At 41.4% G+C, this 22174-nt stretch overlaps 1 protein-coding gene and 1 long non-coding RNA gene across 5 annotated transcripts in view; one reads left to right on the top strand and one right to left on the bottom strand.

The window, feature by feature from the left end:
- LOC123498924 overlaps positions 1–14072 on the bottom strand; it is a 163240-nt gene extending 149168 nt beyond the window's left edge. The window contains exon 1 of the long non-coding RNA XR_006672846.1: positions 13726–14072. This is a non-coding gene — a long non-coding RNA (uncharacterized LOC123498924). The remainder of the gene's footprint in view (positions 1–13725) is intronic.
- Positions 5412–22140, top strand: LOC123498919 (protein white-like). Of its 4 annotated transcripts, none has more exons than XM_045246463.1 (15): positions 5412–5563; positions 10558–10699; positions 11485–11575; positions 11826–11970; positions 12444–12515; positions 14092–14190; positions 14667–14905; positions 15403–15525; positions 15679–15883; positions 16991–17131; positions 18173–18327; positions 18793–18866; positions 19202–19307; positions 20451–20613; positions 20992–22140. In XM_045246463.1, exons 1-15 carry the CDS (start codon positions 5516–5518, stop codon positions 21085–21087), a joined length of 1899 nt encoding a protein of 632 aa, XP_045102398.1. In that variant the 5' UTR covers positions 5412–5515; the 3' UTR covers positions 21088–22140. The 4 variants fall into 4 exon arrangements, with proteins under 4 accessions (XP_045102398.1, XP_045102400.1, XP_045102402.1 ...); XM_045246465.1 differs by having other exon boundaries at positions 18173–18330; positions 18796–18866; XM_045246467.1 differs by lacking the exon at positions 5412–5563 and adding an exon at positions 5606–5720.
- The last annotated feature ends 34 nt before the right edge of the window (positions 22141–22174 follow it).

Genomic DNA, 22174 nt, shown 5'->3' with positions numbered 1-22174 from the left:
AAATCAAACACACCTGCAGAATATAAAGGATCAAAGACTCTACAAAAGGGATATGCATGGAAAGATTAATCACAACACTGGAGCGACCTTTTTTTTTTTTTTTTGTCTTTTTAGGGAGATGAGGTAATGTAAATTAGAAAAATGTTACCATGTCATGACCATCCTTGCCACCACCACCACCACCACCACCACCATCACCACCACCACCAGGAAGTCAACACGCCATGCTATTCACATGTGTTATAAAATCTGCTTTAATATTTTTTGGCTTTCCTTATTGTGTGTGTGTGTGTGTTTGTGTGTGTGTGTGTGTGTGTGTGTGTGTGTGTGTGTGTGTGTGTGTGTGTGTGTGTGTGTGTGTGTGTGTGTGTGTGTGTGTGTGTGTGTGTGTGTGTGTGTGTGTGTGTGTGTGTGTGTGTGTGTGTGTGTGTGTGTGTGTGTGTGTGTGTGTGTGTGTGTGTGTGTGTGTGTGTGTGTGTGTGTGCAGGAAGAAAATGAGTTTTTGTATGAATCTCTCTCTCTCTCTCTCTCTCTCTCTCTCTCTCTCTCTCTCTCTCTCTAAGTGGACTTACTTAGAAATTAGATTCATTAGTATGAACTATAACACTTTCTCTCTCTCTCTCTCTCTCTCTCTCTCTCTCTCTCTCTCTCTCTCTCTCTCTGCTACAGGTAACAGAACATCTGGCGGGCGTAAGAGATAGTTCACAGGTGCCAAGCTCACACCCTTCCTGCACCACAACATCACCACCACCACCACAATCACCACCACCACCACCACCACCACAATCACCACCACCATCACCATCACCACTACCACCACCAGAGGGCAGCTGGTGGCAAGGCGCGGCGCAAAATGGCACTCCCTCATGTATATACGAAATCTTCTCTCGTGTGAACGCTAATGGTCTTTTAAAAATCTGATTCTTTATCGTCGTCATTTCTCTTTATTTGCATGTCATTAGCGCTTCCCTCTCTCCCTTCATTCATATTCATAATGCTGTTTATTCCTACAAAAGGACTGACTCTCCATTTCCTCCACGTGCAGTTATCATTTGCTTATTTCTGGTTATTTTTTACACAAGTAGGGTTGAAGAGAGAAAGACCCGACGTGACTGAAAGAAGGTGAAACAAAATACGTACAAAAAAATAGATTAGCAGTTTGTAAATATGACTCGTGTTTTACTTTACTTTGGTGCGATTTATTTTTTATTTATTTTTCTCCTCCTTTGTCACCTGCAGCACTACTTTCTTTTAGTCACCCCCACAAAAAAAATCCAGATTCTAAAAACGAAGGTGAACCCCCCCCCCATCAAAAAAAAGACAAGATTTCACGTAACTAAAAAAAATGAAACAAAAGTATCAGTGTGAAATTTTACTTGTTTTTCTTTCATTTTCCCTTTGTTCAATGTTTCACCAATTCATTCACTAAAGAAACAAAGATGAACCAAGAAAAGAAAGAACATGCCACGTTACTAAAAGAAAAGACAAAACAAAAATACCAGAATAAAAATATGAATCACGCTATATTTTTGCCTCGTTTTGTTCGTTTTTCTTTCATTTTCCCTTTGTCACGTGTCTCTCCAATTCATTTCAACACAGGTGCTGGCGACACTCCCTGATGGACAGTCTAATTACTATACTTTGACCACGGGCGCCCACACTGTAGCTTAACGTCCAAAATATCATGTTAATGCTATTCCATGTAATAAAATGCTGATAAGAATTGATAACCTTATAAGAATGAAGCCTGGCAGTATGTTTTCTTAGAGCAAGAGCAGGATTGTCGACAACCTTGTGCTGTGTTAAATGTGACAAAGAGAGTGTATGATTTGATGTTAATCTGTCATTAGTATTAGTAGTAGTAGTAGTTGTTGTTGTACTTTTATTATTATCATTATCATTATTATTATCATTATCACTAGTAGTAGTAGTAGTAGTAGTAGTAGTAGTAGTAGTAGTAGTAGTAGTAGTAGTAGTAGTAGTGGTGGTGGTGGTGGTGGTGGTGGTGGTGGTGGTGGTGGTGGTGGTGGTGGTGGTGGTGGTGGTGGTGGTGGTGGTGGTGGTGGTGGTGGTGGTGGTAGTAGTAGCAGTAGTAGTAGTAGTAATAATAATAGTATACTAAAGTAGTATAGTAGTATTAGTGTTATTATTATTATTGTTATTATTAGTAGTAGTAGTAGTAGTAGTAGTAGTAGTAGTAGTAGTAGTAGTAGTAGTAGTAGTAGTAGTAGTAGTAGTAGTAGTAGTAGTAGTAGTAGTATCACTATTACTGTTATCAATCTCATAATTATTACTACTAATGCCATCATCAATAAAATGCCATTATTATCACCATTAGCATCGTCACCATTACAGTCATCAGTGTCATTAGGTAAATCAAATACGTGTTGAAAACATAAGTTAATTCATTAAAATCTAGGTACACATGTAATCAGTGAATGAATGTTATTATCAGCTAATTGGATGGGGACTATTTCTAGGTTTATCACAACACACACACACACACACACACACACACACACACACACACACACACACACACACACACACACACACACACACCAAATCAGCTGAGTGGCGCCTCCCGTGTCTCGCCGTGTCATTATCCACCACACACCAGCATCACACACATATGGCCCCACCTGACCCACGCCACCTCCATTTTCTTAACCCCACTCTCTCTCTCTCTCTCTCTCTCTCTCTCTCTCTCTCTCTCTCTCTCTCTCTCTCTCTCTCTCCACCTTTCGTTTTCCTAGTATTCCTTTTGATGTTTTTTTTTTTTCTCTCTCTCTCCTCCTCTAGTTTTTCTTCTTCTCTTGCTTTGCGTTCTTCCTAATTATTTTCTTCTTGTATGTATGTATGTATGTATGTATGTATGTATGTATGTATGTATGTTATGTATGTATCTCTCTCTCTCTCTCTCTCTCTCTCTCTCTCTCTCTCTCTCTCTCTCTCTCTCATTCTCATCATTTCTATTCCTCAATGGTGTTTTTCCCCACACAATTCTTCCTTATTACTTTTGCTTCCTTGTAATTTTTATCTTCTTTCTCTTTGGAATTCATGACTTCTTGTTTTCGCCACCTATGCTCCTCCTTTCCCTTTTTTTTTTTTTTTTTCTTGTCTTTTCTCCTTCATTCGTATGTTTCAGGTACCATAATCAGCTTCGAAACTTCGTCACGCTTTCCCATTCAACTCAGTTTATGCCACCACCACCACTACCATCACCACCACCACCATCATCATCAAGCTTAACACACACACACACACACACACACACACACACACACACACACACACACACACACACACACACACACACACACACACGTAATGAGCATCGTGACAGGTGAGAGGAAAAGTGTAAGAGAGGGAGAGGGAGAGAGAGAGAAAAAAAAGAGGTGTACCACTCCCAGTATAGCCCTCCCTACCTAAGAGAGAGAGAGAGATAACAACACAAAACACATCCCACAATCTCTCTCTCTCTCTCTCTCTCTCTCTCTCTCTCTCTCTCTCTCTCTCTCTCCCTTCCCCCTTCCTGTGTCAGCTCCACCCCTCCTCTCCTATTTTCCTACCAACTCTCTATTAGTACACCCTAATAAGCGTAGCAACGTAACGTGAGGAGAGGGAAGAAAGGAAAAATAACAATGAAAAAGAAAAACACTCCCCTCTTTCTCCTCTTCCTCCTCCTCCTCCACTAGTACCAAAACTCTAATTCCTGTTGGTGGGGAATTAACACAAGGGAGAAAAAAAGGCGGTGGGGGAGAAAAGAGAGAGGCGAAGTGCGGGAGAAAATTGCGCAAGTGTAAATTAGATCCATAATTTGAGAATGGCGAGGATGTGGCTGGCCAATTATGTCCCGCCTGATTGGTCCACGCCGTGAGAGAGAGAGAGAGAGAGAGAGAGAGAGAGAGAGAGAGAGAGAGAGAGAGAGAGAGAGAGAGAGAGAGAGAGAGAGAGAGAGAGAGAGAGAGAGAGAGAGATAACCAGACAAAAGAAAGTACAAGTCGCTACACAAAATTAGGTCGCAGGACACTACAATATGAGCCTCAATAATTCCTTACTTCCACCGTTTATAATTGTACTGAGTGGATAACCTAATTTTCTCTTCCCATACTAAAATATCAACACACCAACAAAACACATCAGTCAGTCCTCTTCCCCTTCCTTGCATCCCCGTCTCGCCTTCTAAGCCATTTTTTGTTTCCTGTTTCCCTGTTTTGCTATAATTCGGCTTAAACATTCGTCCTTCCCTGTGTTTATTTGTTTTTGTTTTTTTTCCTATCTCTTCTCGTGTTTCCTCTTATCTCCTCTTCTTTCTCTTCCTCTCTCTTGGTTTTGTCTTTTTATTTCTTTTCTTTTATTCCTTAAACATTCGTCCCTTTCCTTGTTTATTTATTTTTTCCTCTCTTCTCGTGTTTCTCGTTATTTCCTCCTCTTTCACCTCCTCTCTCTTGGTTTTTCTCTTTTTATTTATTTTCTTATATTTCCTTGTTTTAGCTAGAATTCCATAAACATTCGTCCTTCTCCTTGTTTATTTTTTTTTCTCTTTCACTTCTCGTGTTTCCCCTTATTTCCTCCTCTTTCACCTCCTCTCCCTTGGTTTTGTCTTTTTCCTTCTCCTTTTCTCCTATTTCCTTGTTTTAGCTAGAATTCCTTGAGCTTTCGTCCTTCCCCTTGTTTCTGATTTTTTTTTTTTTTTTTGTCCTCTCGTTTTCCCTTATTTCCTCCTCTTACTCCCCCACTCCTTGTTCTTTAAGCTTTGTAATATTTCTGATCTTGTTCCATGTTATTCATGTATTAAGAGAAGAACTGAGGACTGAAAGCACTCATATGGTGACTACCGCTGTGCTACATGTGCCCCTTGTAATATTAGCAGAGTCTCCCACCAACCTCTGATAGAAAACTGAAACATTATTACTAAAAGAAAATCGTCATGGGAAACTCATATTAAATACAGATTTACTTTAATTTTTTTCTTTATTTTTTAGAAAGAAAATCATTAATTATATGTTACCGTTTGTAAGAAATGGAGGGTTTTTGTTCATTAAAATTGTTTGAATCTCTCTCTCTCTCTCTCTCTCTCTCATACAATTACTAAATCATTTCGCTTCTCTACATTCACTAACAAAGTGCCTACAAACCACCACCAACACGTTGACCCGTCCCTGGCAGTGCTCTACTGACCAACACAACATCTCTCACTGTGCTGCATCACAACCACCACGGCAGAAATCACCGTGACTCGGCAGGGAGGGTAGGGCACCACTTTCACAAATATAACATCCATGTCTATTTCCTCACTGTAACTCACCCTATCACAATAATCTACCACCACCGAACCTTCCCATTATACTCGTGATAAAAAGATAAGGACTCCATTACAGGTGGCGGGGAATGACGAGATGACACATTTCCTTCCCATTAGCCCTGCTGCTCACGAGGGAAAGAGAGGTGAAAGAGGAAAGTGCTGCAAAGGAAGGGAGGGTGTCTCAGTGACGGCTTAGTGTGCGTCACCATGGAGTCACAAGAAGTCTTGGGGATTAGTTACAAGCGGTGGGATCAGGTAAGTGACACCTGCAGTGCAAATGTTGGTTGCGTGAAGATAAGTCGCCAGTATCAGAGACTCCCCTTTCCTCGCCAAGCACTGCCAGGCCCTACTGTTCTCTTGGGTCTTTATTGCCTTCAGCTGTCTCCCTATTAAGTTGATATTAACAGAAAATGTAAGTATATTATGGGAAAATGAACGCATGGTATTCACCGCAAATACACCTTTTGATAATCGTGCAATTACGAGTCTCGGACATTTTTCCCTTGTCGTTGCTCCCGTAGACTCATTAATCTCGTTCAAAGCCACACACTTTGAGGCTAATTAACTTTTAATCTGTTGCATCACCGTTCTGATATCTTCAATAGAACTACTACCACCACTTTCGTCCTCATATAGCTGTTATAAAAAAAATAGTGTTTATGCTAATGATAATTGCAGTAATGAATACGGATTAATATCTAATGCTGGTGCAAGCCCATGCCAGCTTGCACGACTCCCACATGTCAAACACTGATCTTTTGTCATATCATGAAAAAAGAGTAAAAAATATAATTATCTCTAATCTAGTGTCAACCTAGAATTTATCAGTAGAGTTAAGGGCCAGAGTGGCAGTGTGGGCGGATTTTTCACCTGATTTACCTAAACAAACGTTATTTATTTAACCTTGGCATGGTATCTTATCAGCTTTTTACGTTCTTGAGGTCTGGGTATGGAAAGGCCGAGTTAATTTCCGACATATACATCATTGAAATTAAATCAAGTAAATTTTAAACATAAATAGAGATGGACATAGCTAAAAAGAGATAGATGAAGAAACACACACAAACACACACACACTCACACAGCTATTCACCAATCGTGCAGTCATCTAATGAATAAACGTAATATTCAAACATATAATTTCCTCACGCATTTACAACACGCATGTAGGTCTTGTTCCAGTTCAACGCATTGGGAGAGTCACAAAAAGCAGACCTAACAAAAAGCGCCAGTTATTTTACTCTGCAAGAAGGATATGCGTTGAAAGTAAACAAAAGCACAAAAGTCTGGCATGAAATCGGTACTCTGCTCTCTTCAAATACGTTATCAGTACATTTCCAGAGTAAATATTGAGAAAATGTAGCAAATCCTACATAAAACTGCACTTCCACCCACTTTATTGACCTCTGTGTGTGTGTGTGTGTGTGTGTGTGTGTGTGTGTGTGTGTGTGTGTGTGTGTGTGTGTGTGTGTGTGTGTGAGAGAGAGTGTGTGTGTGTGTGCTAAATACAGATATATAACTCATCCCACAACTAATCCTAACTTGCTATTGCCCGCCTCCTCCCTTCCTGTCGATCAGAAACGAGCCACAAAGCTGTATAATTACTGTCCCTCATTCCTCATTCCCTCCTATTGTTACTACCACTCTCCCACACCCCTCCTGCCTCCTATTCCTCCTTCCTTCATCCTTTTCCGCCTCCATACCTCATTCTCTGCTCTTCTACCTACAGCAATAACAATCTACTCCTCCTTCCCCTTCATTGCTCATTTCCTCTTCCTCCTCCTCCATTCCTCATTTTTTCCTCCTCCTACTACTACAATCTACGCTTCTAAATCTGTGAATTACCTAGAAATTGGCGGAACACTCTGTAAATTGACGAAAATGTTGACGAAGGGACGCTGGGAGGCGGGAGAGATGGCATCGTCTGCCCTGGTGGCGGTGGTGATGGCGGGCACTCTGAACGGGTCTGCACCTTATTTACTTAAGCACTATTTGAGGCATGCTGGGGGTTGTTTACCTATTCAATTGGCTAATTCAGGTTTTACTTTACGTTTGAGACTGGAAGCAGCCACAAGTTTCGCTGCATATTGCTGTACAGGCAGGCACGGAGGGAAGGAGGGGAGTCCACCTCGGCCCGTATATTTACGTAACTTAACTTCATTTTGAAAATCACGAGAAGAAAGAAGACGCCCACACTGAAATGCACTACATTTTCTGACTCACCATATCTTTAAACTAATGCACAAAATATAAAAAAGTAAACCGAGCCCAGTAACAACAACGAAATATCCAAGGAACACTCGCTGTATCTTACGAACGGAGCCACAAAAACATTATAATGTCCAGACACAAAACGCAGCCACACTAGATTCTATTACATTTTATGAGTAAGAAAAAATTATTACTTTACAAAGAAATAAAGAAAACACGAATTCGTCGTCGTATAAAGAAACTACATTTTAAGATTTAACCAGTAACGTACATTAAAATTGAAAACACGCATTGTTAGACTAGATCTTATTGAATATTGTTACTTGGTACGTGTTTCTCATATTTTTCATGTCTTGAAATGAATACCAAAACATTCCTAGGCGTTCGGATAAGAAATCATTAAAATGTAGATAAAATGACGAAACGGTTATTTCTTCGACAAACAAAACACAGCTGGTCTGGATTTTGTTATAGATTATAACTTGTTGAAGGTTTCTATTGATGAATTAAATATCAAAACAATGCCAACTCCGCTAATAAATAAGAAGCGAATGATGATGTTAGGCCGAAGTGTTTTTTTTACGTCGTCTGCTGGGCACCTCCCCGCCTCTTGTCTCCCTCTCACACTTCTCCTTTCTTCTCCGCCTCCTTCTCCTCCTCTTCCTCCCACACCTAGCGTCTAGAAAACACCCTTTAACACCCAAGAATCCCAGAAAATTGGGCTAAATAATGACTTGAGATTGTTACGTTGGTGGCGGCGGACCGTGGCCTGCCTTGGCTTGGCTCGGCTGAGTTGCCACGGCCAGCTCGAAGGATACGTGGTGGTGGTGGTGGTGGTGGTGGTGGTGGTAGCATATGTGTGTGTGTGTGTGTGTGTGTGTGTGTGTGTGTGTGTGTGTGTGTGTGTGTGTGTGTGTGTGTGTGTGTAGGTGGGTGGATGAGTGGCTGTGGTAGATCGTGTGTGTGTGTGTCTGGTGGTTGTAGCCGTAGTGTGTGTGTGTGTGTGTGTGTGTGTGTGTGTGTGTGTGTTTGTAGGCGGGATGGATGATAGTGGATGTGGTGGATCGTGTGTGTGTGTGTGTGTGTGTGTGTGTGTGTGTGTGTGTGTGTGTGTGTGTGTGTGTGTGTGTGTGTGTGTGTGTGTGGTGGTGGTGGTGGTGGTGGTGGTGGTGGTGGTGGTGTGTGGTGGTGTGTGGTGTGTGTGTGTGTGTGTGTGTGTGTGTGTGTGTGTGTGTGTGTGTGTGTGTGTGTGTGTGTGTGTGTGTGTGTGTGTGTGTGGTGATCGTAGTGATGGTGGTACTAATTGACTGACTGACTGACTGACTGACTGACTGACTGACTGACTGACTGACTGACTAACTAACGAACTAACTAACTAATTAATTAACACACACCAACAAGCTAATTGCACAGTACAAGAGAACGTCATGGAAGGATGAGTGAGTGGGCGAGGTACCGATCATGACGACACCTACTCTCGCTAACACTGCCTCTAAATTCCAGCTATCTTTACCCTAGATTTCATCCAAAGTTATTATTTCCTATTCTATTAACATGTGACACCAAAGTAAAAGATTTAAGGAAAATATAAACTGTGACAAATCTCTCTCTCTCTCTCTCTCTCTCTCTCTCTCTCTCTCTCTCTCTCTCTCTCTCATGTAGGGTTGGTTTTGTCTGTCCAGTAAAATATTAAAGATTTTTGTGTAAATTCTGGTCTGGATATAGGAACATCAGTCATTAAGCCACAATAATTCGACATAGTCACAATTCCCTCCATAAAATTGTTTCCAAGTCTTTATTATGTTTATGCATCACAGACTTATCATTGCACACACAAATATGGGCTTCTTTCTCATCTACATTTTTTCCTATGCCTTTCGTCTTTTAGCCCCAAAGGTGCTGAGACGAAGTTTTACTATGAGGTTTGGATATCATTAGATCATATCATTTACATTGGGAAGGGTCTATGAAGGTCAAAAGATTAATGGCCAGAATCTTTACTATTTCAATTCCCACATAAGTTTCTGAAACTAGTATATAAAATCGCCAAATAGTAACCAGAATGAATATTAAAACGCGTCTTGGTAGTAAAAGGATTAATAGTAGTAGTATTAACGTCATGCAATCGCCTTCTACAGATATGAAACCCAATTACTCATTCACAACTATCTCATTCCACACTCAAAGTAATTATCAACACAACGTAAGAAAAGAAAAGACGGAGAGAAGAGGAAAATGAGAAATGAAACAATTAATGACATCAAGTATTACCAGAGAAAAAAAATGGACGAAGAGGGAGAAACAGAGGGAAACATCTTTGTAAGTCGGAGTGAGCAAGGAGGAAGAAAAGGGTAACGGGAGGAGCAGAGAGGAGTAAACAGCTTTGTCTTGTCACCGTGACCAAAAATTTTCATTGACGAAGATAACATGCTCCGGATTCTTAACTTTTATATTTCCCCACCACACGCCTCTCTCTCTACACACCTAAGCAGTCGTAATATTTAAATGCCCAAAAGACTTCAAAAGCTCAAGGGAGTGTGATAGCACAAGGCAGTAAATGTTTATACGGCCCAACCATTGTAAAACGAATATGTAACCTGGCAAGAATGGGTTGTGTAAACGTTCTTATCAGCAGCCATCACCCAGCTGACTGATAAGGTTACGTCACGCTGCCTTGCCCCTCGTGCATCTTGGCGTGACCACAGGAATCGAGCAGCAGGTGGCGGGCACGTATAGGCAGTGCGGCCGAGTTCTCTACGCGGTGTCTAGCTTTATGGACTGGTGATCCTTCCTTTGGTCAACATGATAAATGAAGTGCGTAGTTTGCTGTTCTGATGGTGACTGTGTCTTGTGTTGGCGTAGTGTGGACCATTTCCTGTTGTGTTCACGGATGAAACTTAATTATATAATATTTCGAGACACCTGTAAATTGCAACAAGTTGACTACTCCTTATTTTCGTTATGAAGTTTATTTCATCTTACACTTTCGCTATGTAAATTGTGGTGCGCCTAAATGCTTTGTTTTGGCCGTCCCCTAGCCCATGGACACCGTCGATCTGAAGGACAGAGGCGAGGTGGACCCTACGGCGGGCGTCACCTACGCCTGGAGAGACCTTAACGTGTACGCCGGTGGAGGAAACATCTTCAAGAAGAAACCAAAAGTACACATCCTTAAGGACGGTGAGTATGAAGGAACATTTTGCTTTGTGATGGTTTTACGATAAAAGAAATTTGTGTATAGTACGAGTATCTCCCAGCGATAAAAGCCTTGACATTTTTATGAATCAAATATTACCATCGCGTTTGCTGGGTCGTCTTTGGCTGACACTAAGTGTGTCCCAGAGAAACTATCACTTACGAAAAGCACAACCTATCAATGACTGACCGCGATTGAGGGAGAAACCAATGAATAAAGCTACGTAAAGATAATGATTCATCGAACGAGAGCAGCCTTTCTTTCAAAGCTTTACACATCTACTTCTTGCTCATATGTAATTTAGATCCATTCCTAAGGGTTCGGGTGCTATTTCTATGGCATGACGAGATAGTGCATCACCTCTTTAGATAATGTTGAGGCCATCAGATAAGGTAATCGGCCAAACTGTTATTTATTAGGTTTTGTTATCAAGGAATGTCAGTAATTTTAGATTAACTAATGATGATATCATCCCGCCTGCAGGCAGCACCATCTTCCTTGAGTGCTTCAATAAATCAATATTTCCATCAATCCCATGAAAGAATGCTGTGGTGGGCGTGGTGACTGGCATGACAGCCATAGTTCGCCGCGTGGCTGTGATGCAAAGAGAGACTCTCGAATAAAAAATTTTATCTAAAATATTTTTTTTACGATTAATTTAAATAACAGTAAGCCAAGTAAACAGAAATAATCAGACGCCATGGAAGTGTAGGTGGGTGAAGCTGTGTCAGAAAGAGAAGTGGACTTATTGTTTCCGATGTTCCCACAGTATCGGGCGTATGTGAGGGTGGACAGATGCTGGCCATCATGGGCGCCTCGGGGGCGGGCAAAACAACGCTCCTCAACGTCCTCACCTACAGGTAGGCGAGGCTCTAGTGGCATCTACGTGTGTTGACTGCCTGATCACACTAGAAAATTCTCCTCTTTGGATTATCATGGGAGTTTCTCAGATCCTCCGCTGCAGGAAGGAGAAAGATATGATGACGACTCGTATTGGGAATCAGTTAACATTTTTCCACGTTGTCCTCTGCTGCATTCAGAATCGTTCATCATAGGACTGCATCTATAATGACCATCAACTTTCCCGCCTCACTAATTTCCCTCTTACAGGACACGAAAGCTGGAAATCACAGGCGACATACACATCAACGGACGACCCGTGGACATGCGGACCATCGCGGGAGTGTCTGCCTACGTGCAACAGGAGGATCTTTTCACGGGCGTCTTCACCGTTGAGGAACAACTTCACTTCAACGTAAGTAAACATACGACGGCCTCGTTTTCACAGCATACAGATCATTGTTACAAAACGTCAATTTTTGTCCATTTAAGGACAAATATTGCAAAAACTCTTCAAAAATTGTCATTTCAACGGTGAATATTGTAAAAAGACGTTATCTATTTGTACGAGACGGTCAAAGAACGAGACGAATCATTTCTCTCTCTCTCTCTCTCTCTCTCTCTCTCTCTCTCTCTCTCTCTCTCTCTCTCTCCATAATTAACCATCATCTCCGTAAATCATCTTCCACTTCCATCCTGCAATCATTCCATTTTTTTTTTTACAATTCCATACGCTCTGTTGTGGAAGGAAACCACTCAATCTATCAATCAATAAATAAATCCCTCATATCAACCACTGCGTCACCTTTCCACTCCACCAAAACCTAACCTAACTAATCCACTCCCTTCCTGCGCCTAATCCCAACCACCACCAACCACCACCACCAGGCCCAGCTGAGGATCGGCAAGGAGGTGTCAGACGCGGAGAGGAAGCGAAGGGTGGCCGAGGTTATGACGGAGGTATGTAAAGAAAATGGTACTCGTGTGTGTGTGTGTGTGTGTGTGTGTGTGTGTGTGTGTGTGTGTTTTCCGTTCTTCATATGGTGGGTAATCTAAGTTTGTGTATATTTTGTTTAATTTATTCTGTATTTTTTGTGGCTTATGAAATGTACCTGTTTGTCGATGCAGTGAGTAACGTAATGGTGACGTGTCTATGTTGTGACGTTGTGGTGACGTGCGTAGTGACGTGATGGTGACGTGTGTATGCAGTGCTGTGGTGGTGATGGTGTGTGTTGTGATGTAGTGGTGACGTGAATGTTGTGACGTTGTAGTGACGTATAGTGACGTGTGTAGTGACGTGATGTTGATGCGGATATGTAGTTCTATGGTAGTGATAATGTGTGCGCAGTGACGTGATAGTGACGTGTGTAATGGTGTACTATGTAGCGACGTGTATAAGAAAAAACTCCCCACTTATCTTATATCTGACATCTTGACCGTACACCTATACACACACTCAAGGGGAAAGAGCATCATGGCCAGCGCACATAGCTACTCTTAACAACTATCCCCAAACATAAATTCTTCCCTGATTAACTACACACATATTCTTGAAAAGCATTCACCTCTCCTTCACAGCGACATGTGCCAGGTCAGCTTAGGTTAACGGCCAGTGATTGTAAAGAATAAAAGAATAAAAGAAACGTGTTGAGCTGCAAAGTAGCAATGAAGGAACGGTCGAGTCGCTTATGGTGAAACATGATTCGTATCTCGGGACAGACTTCACTATAAAAATGCACCGTTATAGACATCCCCATCACGTTTCCAAGTTCCTAAAGGTCGATTTACAGTAAGAAAAAATCGCTGTTGTACTTACTCGTGAAAACATTCATCACGTAACAAACCACTGAGGTGCTTCATAATTATCGTACTTGCCACCAACATCCCTGTCCTCTCCTGCCTCACACCTATCACCTGCATTGCCCTTCTCAGCACACTACGGCCTCAGAAAGCATATGTGCCAAAATAACAATGTGGTCATTACTTTATATGGAAACAATCAAAACTGTAAACTTAAATAACTCGTGGCAGGATGTAACGGAGGTGAGGAGCAGGCCACGTTGATGTTGGTGGTAATATCCTATACGTAATACTGATTTTGAGCGATTCTGATACATGCATCTTACACTTTTGTCATATCTCATCACGCACTAAGGCTTTCAGTACTCACCATAAAAATCCTGACTGCTGATGACATCCCTATATCCGGATGAAAGCCGATAAACATCAAGCACACATACACTCACATAGAAACAGTTACACGAGAGAACCGAGGAGCGGCTCTTCTCTTCTATTGGACGTCGGCACACATTACGTCACAGGTCTCCGCTAATTGGCCCAGTCCTGCTTCTCCTTGATTTTCTCCGCCGTTAAGAATACTAAGCTTTTATTTGCTATCTTTAAAAACTTAAGTATTCTTCAAGACGATAGTATGATAACACATTGAAATCTTTATTATGAGATTGCCGACCACAGCGATTAATCTTCAAACTTTACATATCGGCTCCCTCACCTCCCTCTCCCTTCCCCTTCACAGCTCGGCCTCAACAAGTGCGCCAAGACCAACATCGGCATCCCGGGCCGCATCAAGGGCATATCAGGCGGAGAGAAGAAACGCCTTGCCTTCGCCTGTGAGGTGTGTGTGTGTGTGTGTGCGTGTGTGTCCACCATGCAAGTAGACTCATAAGGCTTACACATTACTACCTGACTGAGATCCTTCGTGTTATGTTCTCAGTGTATGTAAAGACTAAAGAAAAAAAAAAGGCAAATTCCAAAGGTAACAAGATCCACACGTGGCAGTCCCTGTACGAAACACACCTACCTATTTCCATCCGTTGTGCAACACAGTGCAGCGATAGATGATCACCCCGCTCTTTTTTCTAAGGCGATAGAGATTATTAATGTTTCTCTTATCAATAATGTAGAAGTGTTATTAATGTGTCAATACAAGCATAAAAACACCATTGAAAACCCTTGTCATTTCAATTAGAGTAATGTTTTTAATGTAGTAGAGGTTCTGCGACGAGGTGCTCCACAATACTACCCTTACTGACTACGTGACTGTTATCCTTGTCTTGGTATGAGCGAGAGAGTAACCCCAACATGTCACAGATGATCACCAACCCGCTGCTGCTGCTGTGTGACGAGCCCACCTCCGGCCTGGACTCCTTCATGGCCCAGAGCGTCGTGAATGCCATGAAGAAGATGACGGAGCTCGGCAAGACTGTCATCGCCACCATCCACCAGCCCAGCTCAGAGGTGTTCGCCATGTTCGACCGCCTCCTCCTGCTTGCCGAGGGACGCGTCGCCTTCTTGGGCACCGTGCAAGAGGCGCATCGATTCTTCACCAGGTGTGTGTGTTTGTGTGTCGGGGGGGTGTCATCTACCCGTCTCTAATTAAGGCACCAGACTCACAATTGCCATTTTCTTTTTTTTTTTTTTTTTTTTTTTTTTTTTGTGTGTGTGTGTGTGTGTGTGTGTGTGTGTCGAGGGGGGTGACACCTATCAGTCTCGAATTAACGTACCAGACTCACAATTGCCATTTTATTTTATTTTATTTTGTGTGTGTGTGTGTGTGTGTGTGTGTGTGTGTGTGTGTGTGTGTGTGTGTGTGTGTCTGTTTGGGTGAGTGGGTGGGTGACATCTATCAATCTCGAATTAGCTTACTATAGACTCACAATCGGCATCTTTTTTTTTTTCGTTTTTTTTTTGTTTGTGTGTGTCATCCACCAGTCTTGGAAATAATGTGCTACACTCATAATCGCCAATTTTGTTTGTGTGTGTGTGTGTGTGTGTGTGTGTGTGTGTGTGTGTGTGTGTGTGGGATGACCTCCTGTTGTGGCCGCAGGTTGGAGCACCCCTGCCCACTGAACTACAATCCCGGTGATCACTTCATCTACACGCTGGCCATCCGGGGAGGCATGGAGGAGGAGTGCCGCCAGTTCGTCTCCCACGCCTGCGACTCCTTCAGGTAAAACTCGAGTGAAAGACGAAAAACATGAAAAAATACACATCTTATTCCTTTAATCTAAACACAATATATCTCACCTAAAAATCAATGAAGAAATGAATAAATAATGAAAATAATCCTTCTAATATCTCTCTCCTGTTTCTGTTTCGCTAGAGATGGCGAGGGTATGGAGATGAGGAGGTACATCGATCAAGCCATGCAGCCACCACAAGGCGAGGACGGCCTGGCCAAAATAAGGCTGCCCAAGAGTCCCTACAGAGCTTCGTGGTTCAATCAGTTCGCCGCCATGACACGAAGAGCCACCCTGGAGCAGATCCGTGCCCCGGTTCTGCTCACGGTGAAACTCTCGCAGTCCTTGGTGAGTGTGAAGGCGAGGCGAGGCGTATAGTGTTCTTCGTGTGCCCAAAAAGGTCTTCTTAACTCATCTTAACCTCTTCATACTGGATCAAATTTTAATACTTCAGATTTGTGTATGATTTGACTATTTTACTATAGGAAGGGTCTATGGAAGTCAGAAAATTAATGGCCAAAGTCTTTTTTTATCTTAATCCCCCATATGAGTTTCTGAAGCTGTATAAAATCGCCAAATAGTAAGCTGAATGAATATGGATACGTGTCAAGGTACTTAAGGTGTTTCAGTGTGTGAGGATGTAATTTGTTTTTGTTTTTTGTTTTTCAATTAATACAGCAAAGACTAGTGATTAGTTTCTATCAATACATTTACAAATTAACCATGTGTAAAATTTTTCAAGATCAACACAAATTACTGTTAATTAATTGTTACACGTCATTCATTCATCCGTTAACTCTTACAGTTATATATTCACAGACTAAACAATACAATTTGATTTCAACATTATTCTAATATCTTCATACTGAAAGTTATCGCAAGTTGTTGAAAAATTATTATCATCATTACTATAGTTATTATTGCTACTATAGGCATCATTCTTCTTCTTATTATTATCATCATTAGTAGTAGTAGTAGCAGCAGCAGCAGCAGCAGCAGCAGCAGCAGCAGCAGCAGCAGCAGCAGCAGCAGTAGTAGCAGCAGCAGCAGTAGCAGTAGTAGCAGTAGCAGCAGTAGTAGCAGTAGCAGTAGCAGCAGTAGTAGCAGTAGTAGTAGTAGTAGTAGTAGTAGCAGCAGCAGCAGCAGCAGCAGCAGTAGCAGCAGCAGCAGCAGCAGCAGCAGCAGCAGCAGCAGTAGCAGCAGCAGCAGCAGCAGCAGCAGCAGTAGCAGCAGCAGCAGTAGCAGCAGTAGCAGCAGCAGCAGCAGCAGTAGCAGTAGTAGCAGTAGTAGTAGTAGTAGTAGTAGTAGTAGTAGTAGTAGTAGTAGTAGTAGTAGTAGTAGTAGTAGTAGTAGTAGTAGTAGTACTAGTAGTAGTAGTACAACCATCATTATTTTCATCATCATTTGCTTCTCCTGTGTTGTATGTTTATGTTACTATTTTTCTTCTTGCGGCAGTTCTTCGCGATAGTGTTCGGATTGATCTACTTGGACCTGGACAAGGACATAATCACCCCGACGTCCGTGGCGAATATCAGCGGCGTTCTCTTCGTTTTCGTCACCAACATGTCGTTCTCAAATATGTTCCCTGTGGTCACGGTGAGTCTTCTCTTCCTCCTGCACTGTCACGTGATCCAGTCAGGCAATCAGTCAGTCATGTAGGCAGTCAGTCAGTCCTTCAATTCTTCACTTTTTTGTGTCCTCAGTCATGTTCTAAAACCCTTGTGCGTCCCACCTTCGCTACATTCAAAGGATCTAATTGTGAAGTTGCATGCGAGTTAAACCTTTCAGTACTGGTGCGTATTTTTATCACGAATTTTGGGTAGGACTAAGTGATTTATTTACACTAGGAAGGGTTTATGGAGATCGGAGGATTAATGGCCAGAGTCTACTACTTCATTCCCACCACATAAATTTCTGAAGCTGTAAAAAATCCATAAATAATAAGTAGAATCAGTAAGAAAACACGTCATAGCACTGAAAAGTTAAGGATGTTTTTTTTTTACCGTTCTAGCTCCAGTTTAACAAGATTTCTACATTAATGATCAACGGAAGAAAGACTCATAGGATCACAGTTTATCATCATTCTAGCTTTTAAAAATAGTCATGGTGAGAGTAAAGCGTTTCTGAATACGATCAATGATAACCATCGGCTTATCTCATAATTATAGTTTTTTTATTCAGAAATCTAGGTTTCATTGACCTTTCTCTAACCTCTTCAGTAATATGACACGTTTTCATATTCATTTCGGTTATTATTTGGTGATTTTATGCAGCTTCAGTAACTTATGTGGGATTTGAATAGCTATCAATCTTCTGACTTCCACAGACCCTTCCTAATGTAAATAAAATAGTCTAATCACACCCAAAACTTATGGTAAAGATGCGTCCCAGCACTGAAGAGATTAAGTAACATGCTTTACCATATCTTCATGTTACTAGTTATTAATAGCTCTAGTTTTATATTTAGTGCCTAAGTTCTTTATTCTTCCTATTATGTTATCAAGTTGTTCATTTTGGTAACGATGTTTTAAGGTTGCAGCAATATCATAGTCTCACGTTTAGTACACTGTCGTTTTCTCTTACGCCTTGCCTCGTTATGTCTCACTCTCCACTATCCTTCCTTTCTCGCTGTGGCAGACCTTCTCAGCAGAAATGCCTTTATTCTTACGGGAACACTGGAACGGCCTATATCGCACCGACGTCTACTTCCTCACACGTAACCTTGTAGAGCTGCCCTTGTTCATCCTCAGCCCCTTCGGTTTCATGGCCATTGCCTACTACATGGTGGGGCTCAGCCATCCATTCAGTACAGTCTTCACTCCAAAGAACCGCATTCTGTGACACATTTGCTATTTTCAAGAGGCTCAAGATAAACTTACACGGGTTTTTTTTTTTTTGGGGGTGTTCTGAAGGTTATACTGACAGATCAACAAGGTTTCTAAATTATCATAAGAGAAAACTTTCTAGAGAAACCAGCCAATCATCTTTTTTTTTTTTTTATACCATGTGGGCTTTTCACGGGAATTTATGGGTTAAAGTTGACACTTTTTTGGGGTACCTCCTATCTCAAAGCCCACCGGCTTGGAAACCATTCCCCCGAGTGAGGATGCCCAACCTACACTATATTTGTGGCCTTTGCAAGTAGTCGTGGTGAGAGGAAGAAGATTTTTTGAATGAGTGCAAGACATTACATAGGACATAGCATGAAGGAAGTTTGGCTACATACTGTTCTAATACGTGCTTTTCGTGGCATTCCACAGACCAGGAGCAGAACACTTCTTCCTGGCGTCCTTCATCATCATCATCGTGGCTAACGTCGCTGTCTCTTACGGTGAGCATCATTATCATTATTCGCTTCCTTCCTCCTCCACACAGCTCCATCACTACCCTGTAACCCTCATTATTAAACTTTCCGCATCAACACTGCATTCCTTTAACTCAATACCACCCATGTTCCTTAACAACGTCTAACCTTCCTCAACACACATCCTGCATCACTAACTCCCTTCCCTCATCACGTATGATCTCCTTCATCATCACATGTGCAATTGGAAGAACTCTAACTTGGTAACATAAAAAGAGACAAAACACTGATTAACTATTTTGACAGCATGAAAAATACACTAAGATAGAGTTTTTACTGCATTACCACTTCTCTCGTCCCAGGTTACATGATCTCCTGCTTGGCCAAAAACTACCAGACAGCGCTGGTTCTCTCCACGCCGCTCACCTTCCCCCTGTTGCTCTTTGGCGGGTTCTACATGAAGCCTGGGTAAGTGTCTCGCTCTGGGTGTGAATGATACAATGCAAGCAGACTTTACTTTACCTTCTGCAGTTGTGGTTATATTTCTATATTATGAAATCAATTATATTAAGGACCATATTCATGAACGCTTCTACGCAGCACTTACACTACATTCTAAAATTCTCTACTTAAAGATGTTCGAATTTTTTATCAAGATTTTTCATTCTTCTTGTAGCAGATAAGCAATATTTTATATCATTAACAGCAGACAGGCTTCTGAGGATCCAGCTAGTCATCTCTGTAGCCTTTGAAGATCGTTGTGTTGAGAGAACAAAGCGTTTCAGAATATGAGCCAAAATTGTATGCCGGCACTAAGACTGTGAAAGGAATTACAAAAGTAAACAAAGACTAACAACAACAAGCAACAAACTCTCATGTCACTTTCAGGCCACTGAATTTCATTATTTATTACCGGATTTCTCTGCTTCCATTAAGAGAAGAACTCTCAGTGAAATGAATAAATCATGTTTGCTATGAATAATTGTTAACTTGTGTTAAGGGTTTAAAGCAGACTACTTATTACAAGTATTTGACAGCAATGCATTAAATATTAGAGGAAATTCACAAAGCTTATGTAACTAAAGAGAACACACTGTTAGTATTAAGAAAGAAACTGAATGCATGTATCACCAAAACAGAAACATAATATTTATATATGAATTTTACATCATTTAATTAAAGGTTACTGAAGAACATCTAGGGTTCAGATTCGAATTGCCGTGTTCCATTTCTCCCTATTCTGTCCCCTGCCGCCTGAATGAACTACCATGATGACCATTTGTTGCTTTGTTCAATTCCTCTGTCTTATTCTTCCCAACGTTCTCATTTTTTGCCTTCCCTTATTTATGTAAGAAGGAAAAGCTGAGCAAGGGCAACAGAGTAAAAAAAAAAAAATCATCCACTAAGTTACCAGTCTCTGTCTCCTCGTCTCACATGCCAGAGCTTGGAATTCAACACTTCAGAGCGGAGTACATGCACCAAGAAAACAGACTGTCTTTCCTAGATGCTTCAAGACGACCTTTGTGTATTCTAATGTAATACTGAATCCCTTTAGAATGAATACGAGTCGGTCATTTGGGGAGCATAAACTGATTTCCTTTCCTCCCACAGGACTATCCCGCCGTACCTGGACTGGCTGAGTTACCTGTCGTGGTTCAAGTACAGCTTCGAGGCCATGACTATCAACCAGTGGATTGACTGGGGCAACGTAACCGCCATGAACACTAGTGTGAATCTCGAGGACAAAGTGATGGAGAAACTTGGCTTTGATTTGGTAGGTTGAGTTCATAAGGTGGCCAAGTGTGACTTTATTGAAAAGGCGTTTGATTTTTTTTTACTTTTTCTATGATGTTATTTTTGTTCACGTTCATTTATATTTTTCATTCACACGCTATCATTTATAATTCCTCAAGTCTATTTCCATATTTCATAGCTTTTTTTCTTAATTTGCCTTTCTCCTCTGATGATTTTTTCTAACTTTACGGAGAATATAATCACTCCTCTAGACCATCAATACCACCACACACACACACACACACACACACACACACACACACACACACACACACACACACACACACACACACACACACACACACACACACATCCTACCCTCCATGAAACCACAATATCAATTTACCACCACTTTCAGGATAATCTGTGGGTGGACATCGGAGCCATGCTGGGCCTAATGGTGGGCTACCGGATAGTGGCCTTCCTTTTCCTCCTCTCCAAGACCTTCAGGTAAACTGAGGTGGCTTTCCTCTCCTCCGTATGTGACCACCTGGCCTTCTGTCAGTCGCTGCTACTCCACACAAACTCCTCTATTCAGAAACACTGCGCTCTCACACCACGACTACCTTCAAAGACCACAGAGATTACTAGTCGGTTCCTCAAGGCTGTTTCTCACTTTAGTACTGTAGAAATGTTGTTAACCTATCACAAAACTTGCAAAGAATTGATGTAAAGATATGCGCATCTTCTCTCTGAGCCTTTTGAAAGTGAAGAAGGTGGAACGCATAGATATTTCATAGTGGGTTTCAAAGCGCGGCTGAAAGGGATCCAGCCATCAATCAGTACACTTCGGGATTTGATCTTTTGGTGATCTTGTGATGTGATGGATCTTTTACTTCGCTCGCCACGTTAGATGATTTTCAGATTCGAAAGAATTTTTGCACATTTTTTTTTCTTTATGTAGGAAGGGAATAGTCGCTGAGCTTTATTATTATCATTGTCATTATTATTGTTATTTTTACCATTGATGTTATTATCATTATTATTAGTGTAGGTGTTGTTGTTGTTGTTGTTGTTGTTGTTGTTGCTGTTTGTGTTGTTGTTGCTACGTTTCCTCATCGTCATTAATGTTATGGGCCTCATTGGTGTCTGTACCCCCGACCAGCGCCAACACTCAATCTTCCTCAGTAATGAAGATGTCCATATTCTAAAGTTTCCACCTGAGTGAATTCCTCCCAACTGTTCCACCCACAAAATTTTCCCTTCAAAATAACAACCCGGTGTGATAGATAGGGTTAGATCAGGTCTGCGATAATTTACTAATGGGGTCAGTACTCTACGGGGATATTTCCATCGAATCGTCCATTACTGGGTCTCATTTGGTGTGATTTGCATAAAAGTGAAGGTTTCGCTGTTATCAGTCATCAGTACTTTATCTTAAGAGTGACCTTTGTGTATCATATGTAAATAAGAGACAGTTGTTAAATTATTCTGTAGAAAATTATAAAAAGTTGAGTAAATTTGTTCTGTTAGTGACGAACGTTATTAATAAATTAGAAGTGTTTAACAAGTGTTTATTTTTTCAACATATGGAAACCAGT

Source organism: Portunus trituberculatus, chromosome 48 (genome assembly GCF_017591435.1).
Source record: "Portunus trituberculatus isolate SZX2019 chromosome 48, ASM1759143v1, whole genome shotgun sequence".
NCBI lineage: Eukaryota > Metazoa > Arthropoda > Malacostraca > Decapoda > Portunidae > Portunus > Portunus trituberculatus.
The sequence above is the reverse complement of the archived record's forward strand: the minus strand, read 5'-3'. Positions and strand labels throughout refer to the sequence as shown.